The sequence below is a fragment of the Bos indicus x Bos taurus genome, chromosome 16 (assembly GCF_003369695.1).
Source record: "Bos indicus x Bos taurus breed Angus x Brahman F1 hybrid chromosome 16, Bos_hybrid_MaternalHap_v2.0, whole genome shotgun sequence".
Lineage (NCBI taxonomy): Eukaryota > Metazoa > Chordata > Mammalia > Artiodactyla > Bovidae > Bos > Bos indicus x Bos taurus.
This window is the reverse complement of record NC_040091.1, coordinates 22986920-23010623: the sequence shown is the minus strand read 5'-3', so window position 1 is coordinate 23010623 and position 23704 is coordinate 22986920. Positions and strand designations below refer to the sequence as shown.

The following is a 23704-nucleotide window of genomic DNA, read 5'->3' as shown; positions in this document are numbered from 1 at the left end:
TCATCCACTTCCCTCATGAATGGAACTAGGGCTTCCAGAATCACAGACTATGATTACATGACCAGTTCTGATTGTTTTTTACAGTTCAGAATATATTTGTCTGGAAAAGAATTACATCTGTAACTGTGGGGTTGTAACTCCATATTCTGTCCAGCTGAGCTAGAAAAATTTATTCTGAGTTCCTAACATCAGTTAAAAATGTAGTATGTGGTATACTGACTTCATCTAGTTGTGATTTTTTGCTTGCTTATTGTGTGAATTATATCTTTATTGAATTTGTTACAGTACTGTTTCTGTGTTATGTTTTGGGTTTTTTTGGCCACAAGGCACATGGGATCTTAGCTCCTTGACCAAAAATCACACCCTCAACGCCTATGTAGGAAGGGAGAGTCCCAACCCCTGAACTGCCAGGAGGCTTCATATTTAAGCCAGCCGAGAGTGGCTTATGGAGAAGGAAATGGCAACCCACTCCAGTGTTCTTGCCTGGAGAATCCCAGGGACGGGGGAGCCTGGTGGGCTGCCGTCTCTGGGGTCGCACAGAATCGGACACGACTGAAGCGACTTAGCAGCAGCAGCAGCAGAGTGGCTTAATAGATAAAGCGTAATATGCTGTTCCAGGGGACTTACCTGGTGGTACAGTGGTTCAGACTCTACTTCCACTGCAGGGGGCACTGCTTCAGTTCCCTGGTGGAGGAACTGAGATGCCACATGCTGCATGGTATGACCAAAAATTAAACAGATAAATAAATATTAATGCTGTTGCAGGACAGTAAGCATCCTGATTTTGAAATTTTTTTCTTAACACATGTAAAATTGACTTTTGGCAAATAGAAACCTCCCTTAGTGCATACAACATGTTAGAAATACCTCTTTTAAAAAGTATCAGATCAGATCAGTCGCTCAGTCATGTGCGACTCTGCGACCCCATGAATCGCAGCACGCCAGGCCTCCCTGTCCATCACCAACTCCCGGAGTTCACTCAGACTCATGTCCACCGAGTTGGTGATGCCACCCAGCCATCACATCCTCTTTCGTCCCCTTCTCCTCCTGCCCCCAATCCCTCCCAGCATCAGAGTCTTTTCCAATGAGTCAACTCTTCACATGAGGTGGCCAAAGTACTGGAGTTTCAGCTTTAGCATCCTTCCTTCCAAAGAACACCCAGGGCTGATCTCCTTCAGAATGGACTGGTTGGATCTTCTTGCAGTCCAAGGGACTCTCAAGAGTCTTCTCCAACACCACAGTTCAAAAGCATCAATTCTTCGGCGCTCAGCCTTCTTCACAATCCACCTCTCACATCCATACATGACCACAGGAAAAACCATAGCCTTGACTAGATGGACCTTTGTTGGCAAAGTAGTGTCTCTGCTTTTGAATATGCTGTCTAAGTTGGTCATAACTTTCCTTCCAAGGAGTAATCGTCTTTTAATTTCATGGCTGCAGTCACCATCTGTAGTGATTTTGGAGCCCAGAAAAATAAAGTCTGACACTGTTTCCACTGTTTCCCCATCTATTTCCCATGAAGTGATGGGACCGGATGCCATGATCTTCGTTTTCTGAATGTTGAGCTTTAAGCCAACTTTTCCACTCTCCACTTTCACTTTCATCAAGAGGCTTTTGAGTTCCTCTTCACTTTCTGCCATAAGGGTGGTGTCATCTGCATATCTGAGGTTATTGATATTTCTCCCGGCAATCTTGGTTCCAGCTTGTGTTTCTTCCAGTCCAGCGTTTCTCATGATGTACTCTACATATAAGTTAAATAAACAGGGTGACAATATACAGCCTTGACAAACTCCTTTTCCTATTTGGAACCAGTCTGTTGTTCCATGTCCAGTTCTAACTGTTGCTTCCTGACCTGCATACAAATTTCTCAAGAGGCAGATCAGGTGTATAGTGCACTTCTAAAATCTCCCTGTCCCCCTAAGGATTTTTTTAAAACATCAAAAAAATTATTAAAATTTACCTTGCACTGGGCTAGGAGTAAACCAAACACCATTGTCGGAGTTCTGTAACATCACTAGCTTCAAGTTCTACCCACAAATGAGAGTCCTAAAAATGACAAATATTGAGTATGCTACATTTTATTTTGGCTGTGAGAACATAGACAATCTTCCATGTTATTGTATCCCATAACAGAGTCTTGAAGTTTTCAGTGTCTGCCTTTATCATACAGGAATGTATTATGCAGAGAGTGGGTATTTTTCCAGCGATAATCTCGACAAGAAACCTGACTGATGTGGGTGGAATTCTACTTTTGGTCTCTTTCTCAGCCTCTCTTGAGGATGCATGTGTTACAGTCCAGTTTCTGGTTGAATTATAGTATCTTTGAGCACTGTGATAAGAAGAGCCAGGCAGCTTTCCAATTGTCTTTTCTCAGGGTATGAGAATAATAGACAACATTTGAGTTAGAGAGTGAGGGAAGGATGTTTTCAAACCTGTTTCCAAAATATTTGTTTAAATTTGAGTACTAGACTAAAATATCTCTTCTGTTTTCTTTCTTTTTCTCCTCTCTCACTATTATAGCACCTTCATTTAAAAATGTAGACACTTTGTATGATATAAAAATTATTTTTGCCTTCTTAATTTGTTATTGAAAATATAGCAATATTATAAAATGGAACATCAAGAAATTATGTAAAATTAAGTTATTTTTATCAGTCTGTTAAATATCTCTCTTTAATGTATTTTTTCTTTCTACCTTGTAGAGCTTGAGTCTGTTGATGAAGGACTGCTACAATTTTGTGCCAATAAATTGAAATTACTCCATCTTTATGAGTCTGTTAGTCAATTAAATTCCACTGATTTTCATTCAGATACACCATTCTCTGATAATGTGAGTAATCCCATTATTCATTATACAAAATCATCTCTTTGGTTATTTATTATTTTTTAATTGATAGTAAAGAAGTACAAATATTAAGGTTTTTTTTTTTAATGTGTAAAGGTTTATGTTCTTTAAAAGATCCCTGCTGGCTTCTGTGCCTTGCTCCTAAATTTATGTTATTTAGGCTTGAATATTGAGCTTGTTATTAATCCATTGGTTTTCCTTAAGTTCTTTTATAAAATTGCTTCTTACAACTTCTTTTTGACAGGGTTTGCTAATCAAAACTGTGCAATGAACGGAAGTAGCAAATTTTATATTTCTTTTAAAGAAAATGATTCTAACAAGCAGAAGAGACCAGCTTTTCTGTGTTGTTGTTAGTAAACTCATACTGCTGTTGTTTACTACATAATAGAATACATTTTTAAGATAGTCCATCTTACATCAGTGTGTTTAAAGTAATTGTAGAAAATGTTATATGGTTTTATTCTTCAAAATGTAAAAAAGTGATAGGACCTTATAATCCTTATTATAGTACAAGTGCAGTATTGCTCATTTCTAGGAGAGTATACAAAACTCCTACTTTCTCTGCAGAGAAGTAGAATTTCTCGTGATAGAGAACAGAGAGAAATATTGTCCTCTCTTCCCTCAAGTACTGTGTGACCGTGCGCAGATTGGTGGCTTCAGGGTCTCATGTCTTTTACTTATCTAAAGGAAAACCATTAAAGTGACTTTAGTGATTTGTCAAGGCACTGGTAACGCTTTTAAAAAACATATTTGGTATATCTGAAAGCTCATTGAATTTTAAAACAGTTGCCTATTATTGTAAATACATGTATAGAAATAAACAGAAATTTTAAACAAAAATGAGAATTGGCAAATACTGAAAATATTTCCTCTCAGTATTGAAAATAATGCACACATTCTAACTTTTTTTTTAATCTTTGGTATTATAGATGAATTTTATAAAGTATTTTAACGATCTCTTCATAATACTACTCTATGAATGCCATGATAAATGACAAGGCCATTTTTTAGGAGATTTTGTTCTGCCATTACTTCTCCAATAGTGAAAAATACTTTCAAGCAGCAGAAAAGTTCAGGTTGATTAAGTTATACCTATAGGGTGCCTGGGGTGGGAAGATCCCCTGGAGAAGGGAGTGGCTACCCACTCCAGTATCCTTGCCTAGAGAATCCCATGGACAGAGGAACCTGGTGGGCAGCAGTCCATGAGGTCTCAAAGAGGTGGACACGACTGAGCGACCAAACTGCCGCCGCCACCAGTGGTAGTATCAGGAGATGTTTCTGCACATCTGATGTGAAAACAGTTTGAAAGACTGGCAGGTTGTATCTGTTACTTTTTAACCTCTGCAACCCTGAGAGCCATATAGAGGATTTATATGCAGATACAGTGAGGACTGTTGCCCACTGCTTTTATTTTATAGTGTTTGTGCTGCTTACTAAAACAAGTATTAAATATCAAATAGTTCTTTAGTTTCCTCAGAATCACAAGAGTTGGCAATTAACAACCACTTACATTTTTTTCTGATTAAGCAATAATATATGTTTATTAAAATTCAGACATTTTAGAAGGGTATTGAATAATCTCAAGAAACTTTCTAAGAATGATACTTCCAGTAATATGTAGTGTTTCAAGATTATTTTATTTAAATAACATCCTACTTATCAGTTGAGAGTAACATTTTCAGCAGAGCACACCATAGCTATCATATTAATTAAGAAATCATTTTTTGCTTATAGTCTTGGATTTTGTTTCAGATGATAATGGCAGATAATGACAGATAATTGACACATAGTGGCAGTCGTAGAAAGAGAAATGGTCTGTTGATAACTTCCTTCCTCCCTAAATTTAAGGACTTGGCCGTGTTACTAAGGCTGGATGAAAAAGAACTCCTTAAGCTCCAGGCCTTGTTAGAGAAGTATAAGCAAGAGAACAACAGGACTGCTGTCCGATTTTCTGATGATAAGGATGGTGTGTTGCCTGTGAAAACATTCCTGGAATATTTAGAATATGAGAAAGATGTGGTCAACATAAAGAAGACAAGTGAAGAGGAATATGTGGCTTTGGGTAGGTAGAATGAATGATAAACTACTTTCTGAATCCTCCCTCTTTTTAAATTAATTAACCAAAGAATTGAATGTATGTTTTACAGTCAACGGAAGACTCTCTGGATAGGTGGGCACTGTCTTATAAAAGTTGTACTGAATTAAAAAGTATACTTAGGAGACAGTGTGAGACATGTAATGATTTGCTTTCTGCTTTAATCACTTAAGCAAACTGAGCCATTGATTTCCCTTCTCTGCTGTTGTTTTGCTCCTCTAGGGATCTAGATTGCAATTCAGGAAGATTTTGAGTTTGGTAAGCAGGCATTGGTTGACGTGTTTTGTTTTTGTTTTACCAGGCAGTTTCTTTTTTTGGAAGTGTTTATGTGGAGAAAGCTCCACTGAGGAAATGTGTCACACTTTGGAGTCGGCTGGACTTAGCCCCCAGCTGTTGTTGGTAAGGTTTCTTGTTGCTGGATGCTGTTCTTCCTCATTAATGTCATCTGGAAGTGGCTGTCTCTTTTTTTTTTTTTTTTTTTTTTACTCTTGTCTAAAGTGTATTATAGAGCATACATGAAGACTTTCTAAAAACGATCAAGGAAATGTATAGTCATGTATTTAATTGAATAATAATATCTGATTTTTCTCATTCTCTGTAAATTATAACCAGCATATTACAAGGTTGGCCTAAAATAAATTTAGAATCTGTTGTGTATGCATACATTTACAGTGGACTGGGATCATCAGAAAAAAATGTTCATATTAGCCTAAAAAGATCTTATCTAGAGAACAAAACTGTTTCCTTAAAGCATTATTGAATTATCAGACATTCCCAGACCTTGAATATGTGTTAGGATTTAATCTCTGTGCCATAACAAATATAAATAGCACTACATTTTCACGCTTTCTGAAAAGGGCAAGGGAGTTACCCCACATCACTTGTTCTGCTCTTGACTGCCCCCCACATGTAGAGATACGCACGTGCACACCCTTTATCACGTGCCCACTCACATCTCAAGTTTTGGCCAGGATTTGGGCCTTTTACCTCTAAGAACTTGTTGACTATGCTAACATTAGTTTTTATTCATTTGTTTGTTTATTTTTAACTGTGCTGGGTGTTTGCTGCTGCTCACAGGCTCTCTCTAGTTCTGGTGAGCAGGGCCTGCTCTCTAGTTGCGGTGCACAGGCTTCTCATTCTGATGGCTTCTCTTGTTGCGGAGCACGGGCTCTAGGGCACAGGCTTAGTTGCCCCGAGGTACGTGGGATCCTCCTGGACCAGGGATCTAACCCATGTCCCCTGCATGGGCACATGGATTCTTTACGTAACTGGACCACGATATTGTTTTAGTTGAACATGTAAGTCCTTTAAAAATGGGTTTTGCCCTACCTCCCTTTGCAGTATAGATGTCAGGAAGTACAGTTAAAGGTGCACATTGCTTGCACATGGTTGTTCATAAGTGGCTTCGTTCATAATAGCCAGACACTGAAACCTGCCCCATGCCCTTTAGTGGATAAACGGATAAACACACTGTGGCACATTCTTACCATGGAATACCCCTCAGCAATAAAAAGGGATAAACTATTAGTAGAAGCAGTAGCTTGGATGAATATGGAAAATATGCAAAGAGAAAAAAAATTTCAAAGAAGATACATACTGCATGATTCTGTTTTCATAACATTCATAAAATAACACAGTCATAAAGATGGAGAACAGATTAGTGGTTGCCAAGAGTTAGTGGTGAATGTCAGGGAGAAGGGTGTGGCTATAAAGCATTAACGGGAGGGAGATTTTGTGCCATGGTGGAGTGTCTGCATGGTGACGGTTATGCAGTGCTACACATGATAAAATTGCATGCTGCAAAATGAGTGCCTGTATCACTGGTGAAATTTGAACAAGCTTTATGGATTTCACCAATGGCAGTTTCTTGGTTTTGTGTAAAGATGTTAACATGAGGGAAGACTGCAGGAAGGGCCCACGGACCTCCCTGTGCTCCTTTGTGCCACCAATGACTCTATAATTATTGCAAATTTAAAAGTTTTTAAAAAGGAGATAACTATTACCTGTCATTCAGAATTGAGATGCTGAAATAGATGAATATGGTATACTACTTGTTTTCTATTGTGCTTAATCAGTTTCATTTAAATTTTGTTTACATTAAAACTGAGGTCATTGTTCAGCTAAGTCATGTCCAACTCTTTGTGACCCATGAACTGCAGCACACCAGATTTCTGTCCTTGCCTATCTCCTGGAGCTTGCTCAAACTCATGTTCACCGAATCGGTGATGCCATCCAACCATCTCATCCTCTGTTGCCCCTTTCCCCTCTTGCCCTCAGTCTTTCCCAGCATCAGGGTCTTTTCCAGTGAGCCAGCTGTTCACATGAGTTGGCCAAAGTATTGGAGCTTCAGCTTCAGCACCAATCCTTCCAATGGATATTCAGGGTTGATTTCCTTTAGGATTGACTGGTTTGATCTCTGCTGTCCAAGGGACTCTCAAGAGTCTTCTCTAGCACCACAGTTCGAAAGCATCAGTTCTTCAGCACTCAGCCTTCTTTGTGGTCCAACTCTTACATCCATACCTGACTATTGGAAAAACCATAGTTTTGACTATATGGACCTTTGTTATCAAAGTGATGTCTCTGTTTTTAATACATTGTCTAGGTTTGTCATAGCTTTTCTTTCATAGCTGCAGTGACTGTCTGCATGATTTTGGAGCCCAAGAAAATGAAATCTGACAGTTTCCACCTTTCCCCCTTCTATTTGTGATGAAGTGTTGGGACTGGATGCCGTTATCTTTGTTTTTTGAATGTTGAATTTTAAGTCAGCTTTTTCACTCTCCTCTTTTACCTTCATCAAGAAGCTCTTTAGTTCCTCTTTACTTTCTGCCATTAAAGTGGTACCATCTGCATATTCGAGGTGGTTGATATTTCTCCCAGCAATCTTGATTCCGGCTTGTGAGTCATCCAGACCATCATTTCATATGATGTACTTCATATATAAGTTAAGTAAGCAGGATGGCAATATACACCCTTAATGTACTCCTTTCTCAATGTTGAACCAATCCATTGTTCATGTCCAATTCTAACTGTTGCTTCTTATCCTGCATACAAGTTTCTCAGGAGGTAGATAAGGTGGTCTGGTATTCCCATCTCTCAGAATTTTCCACAGTTTGTTATGATCCACACAGTCAAAGGCTTTGGCGAAGTCAATAAAGCGGAAGTAGATGTTTTTCTGGAACTCTCTTGCTTTTTCTGTGATCCAGTGGATGTTGGCAATTTGATCAAAGGCTGGAAGAAACAAACCTCACACCTATACCTCAAGCCGTATATTAAAAAAATTAAATCCAATGGAACGTAAATATCAATATGAGATAAAACTACAAAATCTATAGAAGAAAACATCAGAGAAAGCTTGGTTTAGACAAAGGTTTCTTAAGGTAGAAAAAGCATGAACTATAAGAGAAAAATACTGATAAGTTACGCTTCATGAAATGTCAAAACTTTTGTTTTTTAAGACTTTTAAGAAATTGAAAAGGCAAGTCTCTTTTACACAACATAGATCTGATAAATGCATTGTGTCCAGGTTGTACAAAGAATTTGTACAACTCAGTAATGAGACAATACAGTTTAAAAATGAGCAAAGGATTTGAACAGATATGTCACCAAAACATACATACAAATTGCAAAAAATTACCTGAATGATGTTCAGGAATTAGCCGTTAGGGAAATGCAAAAATAAAACCATGATGGCCTCTGTCCCAGAGAATGACTAAAACTAAAAAGATTGACATATCCGGTGTTGATGAGGATGTAGAGCAATCAGAATGCTCAACACAGATGATGGAAATGCAACTTGATACAACCACTGTAGAAAACAGTTTGAAAGTTTCTTATCAAGTTGGACACAGATTTACCGTAAAATCCAGCAGTCTTACTCCTAGGTACTTAGTCAAGAGCAATGAAAATGTATGTTTGCATAGACTTGGCATAAACTATTTACAGCAGCTTTATTCCTAACAACCCAGACTGGAAACAACTCAAATATCCAATAATTGATAAATGGATGAAGTATGGTGTAACCATACAATGAAATGAACTACTGATACACAGAATGACATAAATGAATCTCAAAAGCATTAGGCCAAGTGAAAAGATCCAGAAACAAAAGAGTACCTACCGATGATTTCAGTTGATTTTATATGAAATACTAGAATAAGCAAAAATAGAGTAACAAAGGAGATGAATGTTTGCTAGAGGTTGATAGTGGGAGTTGGAGATTGAGTCAAAGAGGCACAAGGGAACTTTGGGTGGAGATGTACTTTATCACATTTATGGTATTATTTACCCAACTTAAAATTAGTAAACTTTACTTTATAGATATGTGTGTGTGTGTGTGTATGTGTGTGTGTGTGTTTTATAATGTGATAGAGTGATGTGTATTATATGGAAAATTTCTGTGCTTTAAACCCATCAGGCTGTGACCTGTATTATTGCGCTACTAAATTTCTAAAATTGGCTAAAATTTAAACACTTTTTAAGAAATCATCTCTTTTGAGACTATTTCACACATTCCAAATGGCTGAATTCTTTTTCCTAGACAAATGTTTTATGGCTGGGTTTTATTTTTAAAGTATTTTTGTTTCAAATGTAATAGAAGATACTGTATTTTTAAAGTATTTTAAAAACAGTTTACTCACTTTAGTTTACTTAATTTGTATGTTAGTCACTCTGTCATGTCCAACTCTTTTTGACCCCATGGACTGTAGCCTGCCAGGGTCTTCTGTCCATGGCATTGTTCAGGCAGGAATAATGGGGTGGGTTGCCATTTCCTCCTCCAGTGGCTTTTCCTGACCCAGGGATCGAACCCTGGTCTCCTGCATTGCGGACAGATTCTTTACTGTCTGAGCCCCCAGGGAAGCCCTTACTTAATTTATAATTAACTAATTTTAAAAAAATCCTGTGAGTGCAGAGTAAAAAGGAGAAAAATATGACATTTTCACTTAAAGGCTATAATGAATGGGAAGGGAAAAGGGAGCTTCTCTTGGGCGGGGGGGGGGGGAAAGCCCAAGAATTAAAGTAAGAAACTGAGTGTACAGTAAGACTAGGTTTTAAAAGAGCCTGCTTGGTCATTGTGGTGACATTGATTAGACAAAATAGCAGCCCCCGCACTCACACTGTTACTCAACCATCTGGCTGTGGGAAGATAAAGTGCATGGGTTTGTACACCAGGCAACAGGTATGTGTTCTGCTTATATCTTGCTCTTTCCCAAAGCAGTTAATAACCAGTGCCACGATATAGACCAGTGACATTTTTCTGGAGTTATTAAAATTCAAGTCATTTTTTTTTAAAGAGAATATAGATTAACATCTATTATTTAATGTTAAAAGAGTAACAGACTTTGAGGAATATAGACATATAACAGTCATGAATAAAAAGTGATAGGCCTTACAGCAAAATTTATTACTAGTGTTTTAAAGGCACATTATTTGAAATGCTAGCTTTTTCTATTCTTTCCTGATAATTATTTTCTAAATTCTTTTTCCTTCTGAAATATTTGAAAAAATAGTTTTATTGAAATTATGTACATGAGAAAACTTGGTACTTATAATCTAGCTTGTATACATTTTTTAATTTGAAAAGATTTCCCAATCTAGTATAATCACAGATGATGTTATTCACAGGCAACAGCTGATAGTTTTTCACAACGTCTAAAACTATCCTTAATGGAATTGTATAAAGTTTCAGATTCTGTAACCTAAAACAAACCCTAGTTTTCAGGAAAGACTAGGAAATAAGGCTCATCCAAAAGACTGACTAGATAGATTTCTTTGAAGTATAGGCAGGCAAGGCTGGCAGGTGGCCTCACACTAGGTATGCCAGCATTTCCGTTGAGTGAAGGACTAAAACATTAAGGATGTAAATGATATAGGAGGATATTTTGCAAAAGGTAAAACTCATTGGGCGCACCGACCAAAGATCCCTGGAAGTTTCTATTTTTTTCTTGGGCGGAAGTTCTAACGAGTCTTAGATACTCCTTGGTTAGAAGAATTTAGTAAATTTCTGTTCAAGGATTCTATTATTCAGTCTTTTGTTCAAATATATGTGAATTAACAATTATGAAACAACATGATTCACACTTACAGTGTGTGAATCTCTAATACAAATGTTTACATTATGAATAATACATAATCTAACATTCTTTGCTGTGATGTTTTGAAAATATATCTTATTTTGTATTCACTAGTTATGGGGATAGTCACCTTCCAGGTACCGTCTTTTCCTGTTGTGTATGTCTGTGTGTATATTCTACGAGGTATCTGCGTTCCTCTCTCTATTCTCTATACTTGGCTTATTTTTCTCCTTTCCCCTTAATTTTTCCTGAAGTTTAAAAAATCTTTCTGTCACTTGATTCTAAAATTGTCTCATCCGTTCTAAAGACGCCCACAGCATCCTCTGTTTACACTGACTTTCTACGCATAAACAAAAGCGTAACTGGTTTGGAATTTTTTAAGTTTAAAAAAACAAGAACACTCTTTAGCTTATAAGCAGAGATTACCTAGTTGGGCAAGAGATAGAAAGAGCAGATCTCAGAGAGACACGAAAAGGAGAGTTAAGCAGAAGAACAAGGTTTTTTGTTTGTTTCAGGACTTGCTAAATGTAGTGATGGGTGAGGAAGCGGTTAATTGAAGAAAAAATGAGAAGAGTGCTGTGGAAAGAGAGAGTGAAGGCATGACATTTAATTTGTGTAAACATAGTTTAAAACAGCCCTTTGGATTGGCAATCTTTGTGAGCACTTTGAAACCCTTACTGTTGGGGACATGAAATCAGACTTTGAGAAACATAGTGCATTAGAAACCTGGTGTACTCTTAACATAACCCCCGGACATACATTTTGCCTCCACAGTTAATCAGGGTGAGTCAAATGGCAACCTGGCCATGAACCTAGTAGGTAAATTCTGCCACTTCCCCTCATTTCCTTTTGATTTGCTTCACAGTGTGCGTGCGCAAGACACTGAGACGAAGTAATTTTCACATGATTCTGGAATGTCTTTGTTGTCCATGCAGGCAATTCATTTTTTTTAGCCTGCCTTGTGGTTATAAACAGCGGTGCTGTATGAGGTTAAGAAGAAGTTTAAAACAGAGGGAATAATGTTGATAAATGGCTAGCATCAGTCAAAATTTTGTGGATGACAGAGGATATTATGTAGCAAGTGGAATGAACATGGTATAATACGACCCCATTTTTGTGAGAGTGAACCCCCATCCTGTCCTCCCTCCATAATGCTTTCTGTGTATCTTAACTTACGAAGGCAGTTAGTGGCTTGGCTCATAATAAGCTCTAAATAACCATTAGCATTGATTGTTGTTAATACTGTCATTGTCTTATGATATGAGGGCAAATATGAAAGGACATACCCAGTTTTAAAAAAATGAAAAGGTGTATGGATAGGATGAAGTATAAAGGAGGCTAATCAAGGGAGAGATGTGAAAGGGTTAAAAGACAAGTTAAACCAAAAAGGGGAGAAATAGGAGAAAGTGTGTGTGTATATTTTTATATTTGTACAATCAGGCAGATCTAAGTTCAAACTTTAGTTCTAAGTTAGTAAGTAAGTTATTTTTTCTACTTATCATTTGTAAAACCCCAGTAGTCAGCCCTGCCCCAAGAGGTTGTTGTTGTCGAATGGGAAGATACGCTTGTCGGGTACTTATCTGCCTTAGGTCATTCTCCTGAGTTAATTTCCTTCACACACTTCTCCTTCAGCTTCCTACTCTTCTTAATTTTGAAAATTGTATATACTAATGTGTTTAAACTGGTAGTCAGCCTTTCATTTTATTAGAGCTTTTTTTTTTAACATAAAGACATTGCAGAATTATAGGCAATCAAAACCTTTCACACACACCAGCACTTAACAGATGTGACACTATGCCTTTCAAGTTTTCATTAGCCCAGAATTATCTGTGTACAGATTTTATGAACCCAAATTTTAAAAATTTTAAGTAGATATGCTCATTTTTAAAAAATCACTCTGTTGATTTAAGTGCTTTTAAAATCTGTTTGTCATGACTCAGTGACTTGAAGATTGGAGTTTGATAGTATTACGTACTCACCAACCACTGCCAAGTCCCCGGTTTCTTTGCATGACCAAGGCCAGGGCTAGAGCCACAGCTCCAGGCCCTCCTGTCATAACCTGTGGCCAGCCTTCTGTGATCCATGCTCACTGTCAGTACCCTCTCTGCTGATTTGTTCTTTAATAGAAGCTTGCACTGAAGGGTAGTATTGAACCTAAAGAAGTGGTGGAAATGGGGAGATTTTGATCCCCAACAGATAAGGAATCTCTTAAGGTAGACAAGCTACCTTGTTCCTTGTTCTCCTCACACTACATCATGTAACAAGCAAGCACTTACCTCCCAACCAGAAAGGCTGAACCACTCATGAATACACATATGGTCTAAAATTGTACAAGATTTTGTTTATGGTAAATATTTTTTTTACAATAAAGATTTAAATCTGATTTCAGTCTCTGCTCCTGAGTGTTTGGCTTTCTAAGGAAAAAGATATTTTGGACAAACCGCAGTCTGTCTGCTGTCTCCATACGATGCTGTACCTCCTGAGCAAGATGAAAGGTGAGCACTGTGGACGCTGAGGTTTGGCTCCTCGGGAGTGTGGTCTCCACTCCCAGAAACAACGTTCAGTATTGAAATTCCACAAAAACAGGGAGGGAGTATACTTCCTTGTAACAAAAGGAGACTAGAAGGTACAAAACATTTCACTAGAGAGAATCCTTTATGTAGTCATAGAAAACTCTTAATACATTCAAAGTGTGCTTTATGAAAATTTAATTTACATTTTGCATCAACATCAAAAATGATAGCGAACAGTGTGTTTTCTGAGTTCAGTGAGGTGAATTGAGTGGTCTGTGGTTGAAGGTAATATTTTTCTTACTATTTTTGGCATGATGAGAACAATAATCTGTTGTATTAAAACATTCAGTAGTAGTTTTCATCAGTGATGAAAGTATTCCAAACAGAGATTTACAATCGATTCAGAGCAAGATGCCTAAGAGCATGGAATGTAAGTGTTCTGAATAAAATAAAGACTTCTTTTTCCAGTTCATTCAAAAATACACACATACATCGATGGGAAACTTGGTTTTAACATTATATTTAACATCAAAGGTTAAAAAGGAAAATTTGCCAAGCTAAGAGTTTCTTTTTTTGCCATTTGCCTGTAGTGGCCATCGAAGAGACCTGGGATTCCCAGTCAGTGTCCCCTTGGTGGCAGCAGATGCGCACGGTCTGTATTCAGTCCGAGAACAACGGGGCTGCGCTGTTGTCTGCGCACGTCGGGCATGCTGTCGCTGCCCAGATATCCAACAGCTTGACCGAGAAGAAAGTGAGTGGGCAGGGGGGTGGCTCTAGGGGGGCTCCCCTCCAGCAGGCTCCCGACCGCTTTCCCCTTCTGGGCTGCATTGTCGTCAGTGTGTGGAACATCTAGGATTTGAGATATGTGTCCAGCAGGATCTTGTCTGTCTCTTGGAGATGAGTGGTTCTTTAGTTGTTTATTCAGATGACATGCATCCTTGAACCTAGTCTCCACATAGCGTAAGGGGAGAAGCACTGGAGTCAGGGCAGAGACCTAGTGTTCACAGCTGGTGGTCTGTGGTGAGTGCCTTTAGAAGGCAGGTCCTCATTCAAAAGGCTCAGGGTTAGACAGCATTATTTCTCAGATTTCTTTCAGCTCTTAATTTCTACAATTGCATTTATATCCCTCTTTTAGAAACAAGGGTGGTTTTGGCACGTAGTGTTGAGTGACTCAGATGATAGCTTCCAGTAGACCTTTTACTTTGTGGCTTTTCCCCATCTCTTGAAGACTAAAATTTATTAAGACAAGACTAATGCCCTCGTATCTCGTGGTGAATCAAAAAATTTTTTCTAGGGGGATGTTGCATTGAATTGGATAGGATACTTAAATAGGTCTGTAGAGATTCACTCAACATTGTCAGTCTCAGTAGTTTGGGGCTAAATTCATTATGACTGGTTTATGATGTTTCTAATAATGGAGAGAGAGAAATTTAAGATACATTTTTTATGTTGGCTTGTACATTCTGAAGAACCGTCAGTATTTGGGAACTTGCAGGGATGGGCCTGAAACCTTTGCAGTGCATGTCGGTTGAATCATGGGCCTCACTACAGGTCTCTTCATAAATGTCTGAACTCCATCAGCATTGCCCCTAAGTCTCCAGTCTACTCCTCACCCTCATGTTCCATCCAGCCAAGTAGTAATGTTTGTGTGCCAACATCTGTATATCGCTTTGTGATGTATCCTGATGATCAGTTGGCTTTCATGTTAAAAGTTCATTCAAGTTAATGTTGATCCAGACTCTTAGCCAGAGTATCAACTGGGTGTTTTCTATTAGTTTTCCCAAACAGTTTCAGGAACTGACTCGGAAGCCCTCACTGATTCCTGGGAGGCCCTTTCTCTTGACACGGAATACTGGAAACTCCTCCTGAAACAGCTGGAGGACTGTCTCCTGCTTCAGACTCTGCTTCACAGCAAAACGAACACCCGGACCTCCAAAGTGTCTTCACTTCAGGCTGAGCCGCTCCCGAAGCTTTCTGTGAAAAAGCTGTTAGAAGGAGGAAAAGGTAACCTGAAGTTATTTGTGCATTTGTAGCCATATATCTATATTTTTATGGTATGAGCTTTCTGGGGCTTTGTTTTGTTTTGTTTTAAATAGAAATGACTGAAAGAAAAATATACTCAGATTTTAAAAGTAAATAAATAACCCACCACCTACCTCTTATCAACTTCCAAGGCCCATCTCAAATGCTGCCTCCTCCAGGAAGCCTCTCATGACCTACTAACTGCGGATTTTCTCTTCTTCCTCCTAATATCTATGGAACTTTATACCTCATTTTCAATGCATCACTTTCTACTATTCCAAAGTCATTGGATTCCTGTGCTTAAACATCTTGTAGGACCACAAATATCTTAAAATATTGGATTTATAATGACATACTTCTCTCCTTATTACCAGCATCTCTGTCAGACGTTTGATACTAGAATGACTATTTCTGGATTTAATATGGCATTTATGGTTTTAATTTAGTTAACTCGTCTTTTCATTCTGTATAAGATTTGTGAAGATTTCCAAATTGTAAACTCAAACTATCCTCTGTTCTGCCACCTGGTGAAACTGTAGGAACACCATTTTAATATTAACTTGAGCAGTAGGATCAGGACTTGATCCTGGAATGGGAATTATCAAATGATTTAGAAGCCAAGCATAAGAAATTAGATCACCTGGCACACTGGTCTCATTTATTTCCGCTGATAATCATGATTTTGTATTCTTGTTGTTAAAAAGGTTTACGGAAGAAATACTGAGAGGAAAAGTTTTAATACATTACAGAAGCTTGTATTTGTTTTAGGTAGTAGGCAGGACTCTTCATCGTGAATGCTTTTTATGATTTATAACTTTCTGGACTATGTTGGTGACTGAAACATGGTACAGCATCATGCCATTAATTAACTATGGCTAAATTTTGCCCTCAAATATTCGAGAGGCAAGTTCTTGACTATTAAAAATAGTATTTTGCCCTAAGAAGGCTTGACACAAGTAGCATGCTAATGAGTTTGTTTTCACTTGTGTTTAAATGAAAGCATTTTAAAGATGTATTCATGCCTTCATCTGTGCCTGGTAAAATGCAGTTTGAATTTGTGGACGTTGAAGGTATTGTGTATAGACATTAATATTTAGCTAATATGTTACAAGAGTGTAAAGATGCCTTTAGAGATCCAGTATCCCACTCGCCTTCACATGGTGAGTGGTACGTGGTGACACTGCTATAAATCTCATGGCTTTGGGGTCACTTCAGGCTTAACCCAATGTGGCACTTAGGTCTTTGTGAGGACATTGAGATCCTGCACTCTGTGGGCTCCTTTTGGCAAATGCTGCCAGTGTTCATTTTCTTTCTTGTCTCCAAACTGTAGGTGGCATTGCAGACAGTGTAGCCAAGTGGATATTTAAACAGGACTTCAGCCCTGAAGTGCTAAAACTGGCTAATAAAGGAAGAGATGCAGAAAACCCAGATGAACCCAGAGAAGGTATTAACCGAGGTTTATTTGAGGTGTCAGAGGTGGAGATGGACTTGGGAGCCATTCCAGGTAAGACATAAACATAGGTAAACAGGAAATCCAGCATGAAGAAGGCAGCTGGAGCTCTCCCTCAGGCAGGAGTAATACATTGCTGTCTCTAACTTTCAGACCTGCTGCACTTGGCCTACAAGCAGTTCCCTTGCAGCCTCGAGCTGGACGTGCTGCACGCACACTGCTGCTGGGAGTACGTCGTGCAGTGGAATAAAGACCCGGAGGTACGACTCTCGTTACCTCTTCCATGGGACTGTTCCCTTTGCTTATAGCACTTGACTTTTCCCCTTTGGAATGTCTCCATGCTAGGAGCTATACAAGGCCTTTTTCATATATAATCCTCACGGTAAACCTATGAAGTGTCAGTGTCATCATTATTCCCACTCTAGAGAAGAGAAAACAGCCTCAGAGAAGTCAGGTTCCTTGCCCAGATTGTAAGTACACTGCTTACAGTGGTCAGGCCAGGATTCAAGCCTAGTAGATTTCTCTGTGTTCAACACCAGTGTGTTCTATCCTATTCTTAATAAGTTGCCATGAGCATCTTTTATTTCCTTTGGAATTTCTATGTAAGATAGCATCAACCTATACACAGTTCTTCACACTGTAGTCATCATGATCAAATCCAGAGTAAAGATCCTGATGCCAGCCTGATTGTCTGCTTGGGCATCACTTTCTGCCCCTTCCAGCAGTCTTCCCTCCCAGACATTCTCAATCTGGAAGCAGCAAGAGGCCGTCCAGGCCTGGAGACAGGAGGCCTGGACTTGAGGGCTCCACACAGGTGTCTGGGTTTGGGCCAGTCACTGAATCTCTTGAATCTGGTTTTTCTCTTCCCACCCTTTTTTAATGATGGTGCCACTGTTCAGGATTGACACCTGGATAAAATAAGATGCGAAAATGCCTGCTGTATATTTCTCTTGGCTGTACAGTTCTCAGAGCATAGGCCTCCTTAGTTCTTTGGTAAATTAACCTCAATCAAAATTCTTTCCTTTATCATCCTTGTATCAGGTTGCATTGAAGAAAAATCTCACTGATTAAGTAATTCACACTAAAATACTAATGATAGGAGCTTCCCAGGTGGCGCTAGTGGTAAAGAACGCGCCTGCCAAGGCAGGAGACATAAGAGATGCATTCGATCTCTTGGTGGGGAAGATCCCCTCGAGGAGATCCTGGCACCCTACTCCAGTATTCTTGCCTAGATAATCCCATGGGCAGAGGAGCCTGGTGGGCTACAGTCCGTGAAGTCACAGAAACGTGACTGAAGCAGCTCAACACATAAGCATGCATACTAATGATAATGATATTTTTCCTTGCTCTAAATAAAACAGTGTTGTCTTGAACATGTAATCACTTTCATTTTAAATAAAGACATTTTAAAAATAAGTGCTTTAAACAAAGTAATGTTCTTTGATCAATTAAACTTTGACCAAAAAATGCCCCTCTCATCACTCTTCAGTTGACCTCCCCACAGCCTAAACGGGAGCAAGTTTAGTCTCTTCCTTAAATGGGACACTTTTGTCCCATTATAAGAACCTTATAAGAACTCTTTGTCCCATATAAGAACCTTAGGACTAGAACAAAGGCACGATACTTTCTAAAATCTGAGTGAATTAGTTCCAGATTCAGGTTTAAGAAAACGATATTTAAGTTAAAAATCTTTGTCCTACAGAGGTCATTTCTAAACCAAAGGCACTTTACATAATAGACACTGTTCAGCCCCATGGCTCCTGGCTGTGTGACCTTTGGGAATGTTTCTGAGCCTTTTGTTCTCAATTTTCTCCTTAAGTAGATGAGGACCGTAACAGTAGCATCTCGAAGAGTTGCAGCAGCTTAAAGAAAATACACACATGGTGCCTGACATTTTGATTTGTGTTGCCGTTGTCATTTATTATAATTATTTACATTTAAAATCAATAGTCATTTTTCTTGTTTGTTTTTTTCCTGTTAAATATTTATCTCCTTGCCCCATCCAACAACCCCTATCCCAGTTTCATCATTTTACACACACAGTTTTACTAGGTTCAAAACAATTGAAGTTACCTTTGGGGAACTTTTGACACACATTAGCAAAGTTGCTATGTTTAATAATGTACAGGCCACAATTTTAAACTGCCTTGATTAAAAAGAGTTGAATGTTCAGCATTCCCTCTTATATTTCCTATTTCCCTTCACTGCTTTAATATTTTCTCCTTGGCACTTAGCACTAACATCCTTTATAAACATCCTCTATAATTTACTTACCGTACTTATCATCTAGTTCTGTCACTAGAACGTAACCTCAGTGAGGGCAAGGATTTGGGTCTGTTTTGTTCATTACAGTGTGTCTGCTGCCTTTAGCAGCCTGGTGCATAGTAGTTGCTCAATAAATAGTTGTTGAAGAATTAATTAATGATATTTACAAAGAAAATAAACCTATTGTTTTTACATTTGTGTGAAATTCAACTATTTATTGGAGAGAGCATTGCTGTGATGTACAGACCACAGTAAATTTTGAATCCAGATGTCCGGGAATCAGTCATTATATAGATACTGTAAGGGAGACCATTAACATTATCTTATGCAGAATTTCTTCTTATATAATAATTCCATGTTCTTGTAACATTCTTGGGTTTATGTAGAAATGTATGTAAGAAGTCTCCATTTATATTTGAAGCAACTATTGAATAATACCTCTTCTTTCTCTCTTCTTGCTTCCTCTATGCAAGGAAGCACGATTTTTTGTTAGGTCAATAGAACACTTGAAGCATATTCTTAATGCCCATATTCAGAATGGTAAGTAAATAGGTGTTTAAAATGTAACTGTTTCTTTCAAAAGAGCCAAATCTCTTTTTTTTTTAAATAATGTTTTTTATTTTGTATTGGGGTATAGCCAGGTAACAAACAGTGTTGTGATGGTTTTAGGTGAACCAGGAAGGGACTCAGCCATACATATACATGTATCCCTTCTCCTCCAAATTCCCCTCCCATCCAGACTGCCACATAGCATTGAGCAGAATTCCCTGTGCTATACAGTAGGTCCTTGTTGGTTATCCATTTTAAATATAGCAGTGTGTACATGTCCATCCCAAACTCCCTAACTATCCCATCCCCTTCCTCACAGAGCCAAATCTCTTTAAATTCACATCCTGGTAAATTTTTATTTGATAAAAATAAAGTAGGTCCTACCACCTAACACGTTACTGTGTGTGGCTGCATACACAGTACCAGCTGTTTTAATTGCTTGAAAAATGCTGTCCAGAAAGGAGATGGGGGCTGGTGGTAATTATCACCATCTCTCCCCACCCATCAGTTTCCCGAGCTGATGACTGTTGCTAGCTGTAGTGAGGAGAATATTATGCATGAATTATTAATTCCCCCTCTAGTTCACGGGTAGATAAGGAACGAGGAATGGGCTGCTCAGAACTGTAAGTCCTGATGAAAAAGTTAGGGTAGCCAAAGCCTAATAATACTGTATCCTAGAAATTACTTTGTGCTGCTTCTTTTTCTTTTATTTATTGATAATCTAAGTTTATTTCATTTGTTTACAAAATAAATGCATCAATATTGTCTTTTCAAAAAATGTTTTATTGAAGTAGAGTTGATTTACCATACTGTTAGTTTCTGGTCTGCAGCAAAGTGATTCAGTTATACACACACATACACATGTATATATATGTTCTTTTTCATATTCTTTTCCACTATGGTTTGTTATAGGATATTAAATATAGTTCCCTATGCTGTGCAGTAGGACCTTGTTGTTCACCTATTTTATATGTAGTAGTTTGTGTCTGCCAAATCCCAGTCTCCAAATCTATCCCTCCCATCTTGTGCTTCTTTTAATGAACATGAGCATTCTCCATTGGCTTCTTTACCACGGGGATTGCTGTTGTCTTCTTGAAAAAAATGTTACAAATTATTGTAGAAAAATGGTCACCAGATTGCTGGCTGCATTTAATAGAAGAGTTTCCCTGTAAGAATTAATCAAGGAACTCAGTAATGAACTAGTGAGATACTAAGATAGGAAGTTAGTAAGGTACTAAGTGGTGAAACTGGATTTGGGTCCAGATAAGGGGAGATAATCACCTTTTTGTCTCTGTGATACATTGTAGAGAAGCTGTTTATTTCTTCTTCTGTAACACCTTCTTGCAGGTGATATGGGGTCAAATTGCAGAAATTCTAAAATTCTTGTTTTACTTGATAAGAACTTATAATTTATTTTGTATATTCATCTCTTTACTCTTAACTTTCTTCCAAGGGTGGAAAAAGGATTTAAAGTGGCTCATTTGGAAAATAAGGTCTCTAGAGGATTTATCCTTACTGATAAAATTAAGTTACCATTGATCACAGGCTGGTATTCAAGTTAGAATTTTACCCAGTTTGTCACGGGAGGAATAAATTCGGAGTTTGGGATTAACACACTACCACACTACTACATACAAAATAGATAACCAACAAGGACCTCCTGTATAGCGCAAGGAACTATACTCAATATTTTGAAATATCCTGTAAGGGAAAAGAATATATATATATAAATATGAGTGGGGTGTGTGTTTGTGTATATACACATAGATGTGTATGTGTGTGTGTATATATATCTGAATCACTGTTGTACACTTGAAACTAACACAGCATTATAAATTAACTTTACTTCAATTAAAAAAGAAAAACACACTTTACCCAATTTGTACATTGAGTAAGTTTCCTGGCTTCTGCATAACCTCACTCCTAGTTACAGAAGCAGCTTTGTGGGTAATAAGGCAATATGTGAAATGTCATGTTTATGCTGCCTAACTGACAGCTATTGCAGAAATTCTAGTATCAGTGCCACAGTTTATTGTTTATGGACATGTAAAGCCCAGATTTTTTGTTTGGTTGAGTTCTTTTTAAATATTTTTTTTTTGTATTTTGTTTTGCTTTTTAATACTTTTTTTGTATATTGCTTTATTTAGTGGTTACATATAAGAAAAATCCTTTAGGGTTGTTTCCAGTGTTTGGCTGTTGACTCTCTTGTACATATTTTTGTGATTGTTTCTGCAGAGGACTTGCTGGGTCACACGGTAGGCATACGTAGCTTAGGTAGATATGGGCCAGGCAGTTTTCCAAGGGGTTTTTCCAGGTGGTGATCCCACCAGCAGTGTGTGAGCAGCCCCACTGTTTCCACATCCTCATCCACACTTGGTGTTGTCATATTAAAAAATTTTAGCCTTTCTGTTGGTCATGTAATGATATCTCTGTGTAGTTCTAATCTCTGTTTCTCTTATAACTAATGACGCCGTCTTTTCTTATGCTTATTGGCCATTTGGATAGCCTCTCACACAGCCCAGTTCTGATTTTTATAGATGATAAAGGTTTTTATTAATTTTATAAATATTATATAAGATATAAGAAGTGATATCTAAATAACACAGGTAGTTTTATAAACTTAATGAAGAAAACAGTTTGCTGTGTATGGTGAGAGAGGAGACATATAAGCATTCTTCTTCTTTACTTCACTTGCTATCCAGGCATTGCGCTGATGATGTGGAACACATTCTTAGTCAAAAGGTTTTCTGCTGCTACGTACTTGATGGATAAGGTAAGGTCATTTTAAATTTGAAGTTTCCTATAATGACTTCTTGTTTATTTGGCTCCATTAATAATTGGCTGATATAAGAAAGATTATTTACATTAGGCCTTGTTAGACTATTTTTTTAATTTGATAACTGCATTTTATTTATGCTCAGTTGTCCTGGCATTTTGGTGACTTGAAGAGCCCAAATCCTTGAAAGAGAGCAATATCCTGTAAAAGCCTCTTAACCCAGGTGATTAGGACCAGTGGTGAATTCAAGCATGGATTTGTATTTTAAATTAAAACATATAAACACGCAATTTCTCATTGATCATGGGATGTAGGGCCAAGATATTTTCTCTAAATAGGGTTGATTGCAGTTTTACTGAAGTTTTTCTACATTAACCTCACCCATGATATATTGCCTGTAATTTCTAAATCCTGTCTCTTTAAAACAATGATGCCATCTGAGTATAAAATCTTAGGATTTTTGTAATTTGTCCCCTACTCTTTATAGTTGTTTCTCTATATCTAATCCAGTAGACCTTGGAGTGAGCTACTGTCTTCCATAAATCTTTTTAAAGCAGTCTGCACAGTATTCATGTAAAGAACTCCCTTGTTTTCCTCATTCATATTTTATTAGTTATTTAATTAAATTACAGACTTACAATATGTACAACCAGCATAGGTAGATTTGGGAACAGATATAAAAGGTAAGCCTGTAACTCAGCCAGTGGGAGAGAAGCTGCTGGCGTTGCCTCTGGGCCTCAAGCTGAGCGGCAGCGCACCTCGCAGGCCAGTGGAGAATGTCGGTTACTCCAGCAGCAGCTAAGTGCATGTTGGGAGAGCTACCACCATAATGACAGCATATGCTATTAAATGTACAGTGACAGACATTCCTAAACCATAAAGAGCACTACGGCTCAGACCCCACTATAGGCCACGACTTCTGTAGAAAATACTTTGACATCACTGGTAACTTTTTTTTTTTTAGTTAAATCTAACTGTTCTTCCCTGTGTGCTCATCTTCCTTGCCCATTTACCTGCTTATTTCTTGAAACTCACTCCTTTTGGCCTGTGTACTGTTGCTCTGTTTCACAACTCTGACCACCGTCTTGAGAGACATAATGCAAAGCCTTTTCCATGTG

General features: G+C 38.1%; 1 protein-coding gene across 1 annotated transcript in view; it reads left to right on the top strand.

Annotated features, from left to right (window-relative positions):
* RAB3GAP2 (RAB3 GTPase activating non-catalytic protein subunit 2) overlaps positions 1–23704 on the top strand; it is a 104065-nt gene that overhangs the window by 68736 nt on the left and 11625 nt on the right. Inside the window, exons 19-28 of the mRNA XM_027564471.1 lie at positions 2703–2830; positions 4694–4907; positions 5242–5339; positions 13401–13506; positions 14115–14275; positions 15300–15528; positions 16877–17050; positions 17150–17256; positions 19735–19801; positions 22513–22583. Of these exons, the coding sequence (XP_027420272.1) occupies positions 2703–2830; positions 4694–4907; positions 5242–5339; positions 13401–13506; positions 14115–14275; positions 15300–15528; positions 16877–17050; positions 17150–17256; positions 19735–19801; positions 22513–22583 (1355 nt within the window). The remainder of the gene's footprint in view (positions 1–2702; positions 2831–4693; positions 4908–5241; positions 5340–13400; positions 13507–14114; positions 14276–15299; positions 15529–16876; positions 17051–17149; positions 17257–19734; positions 19802–22512; positions 22584–23704) is intronic.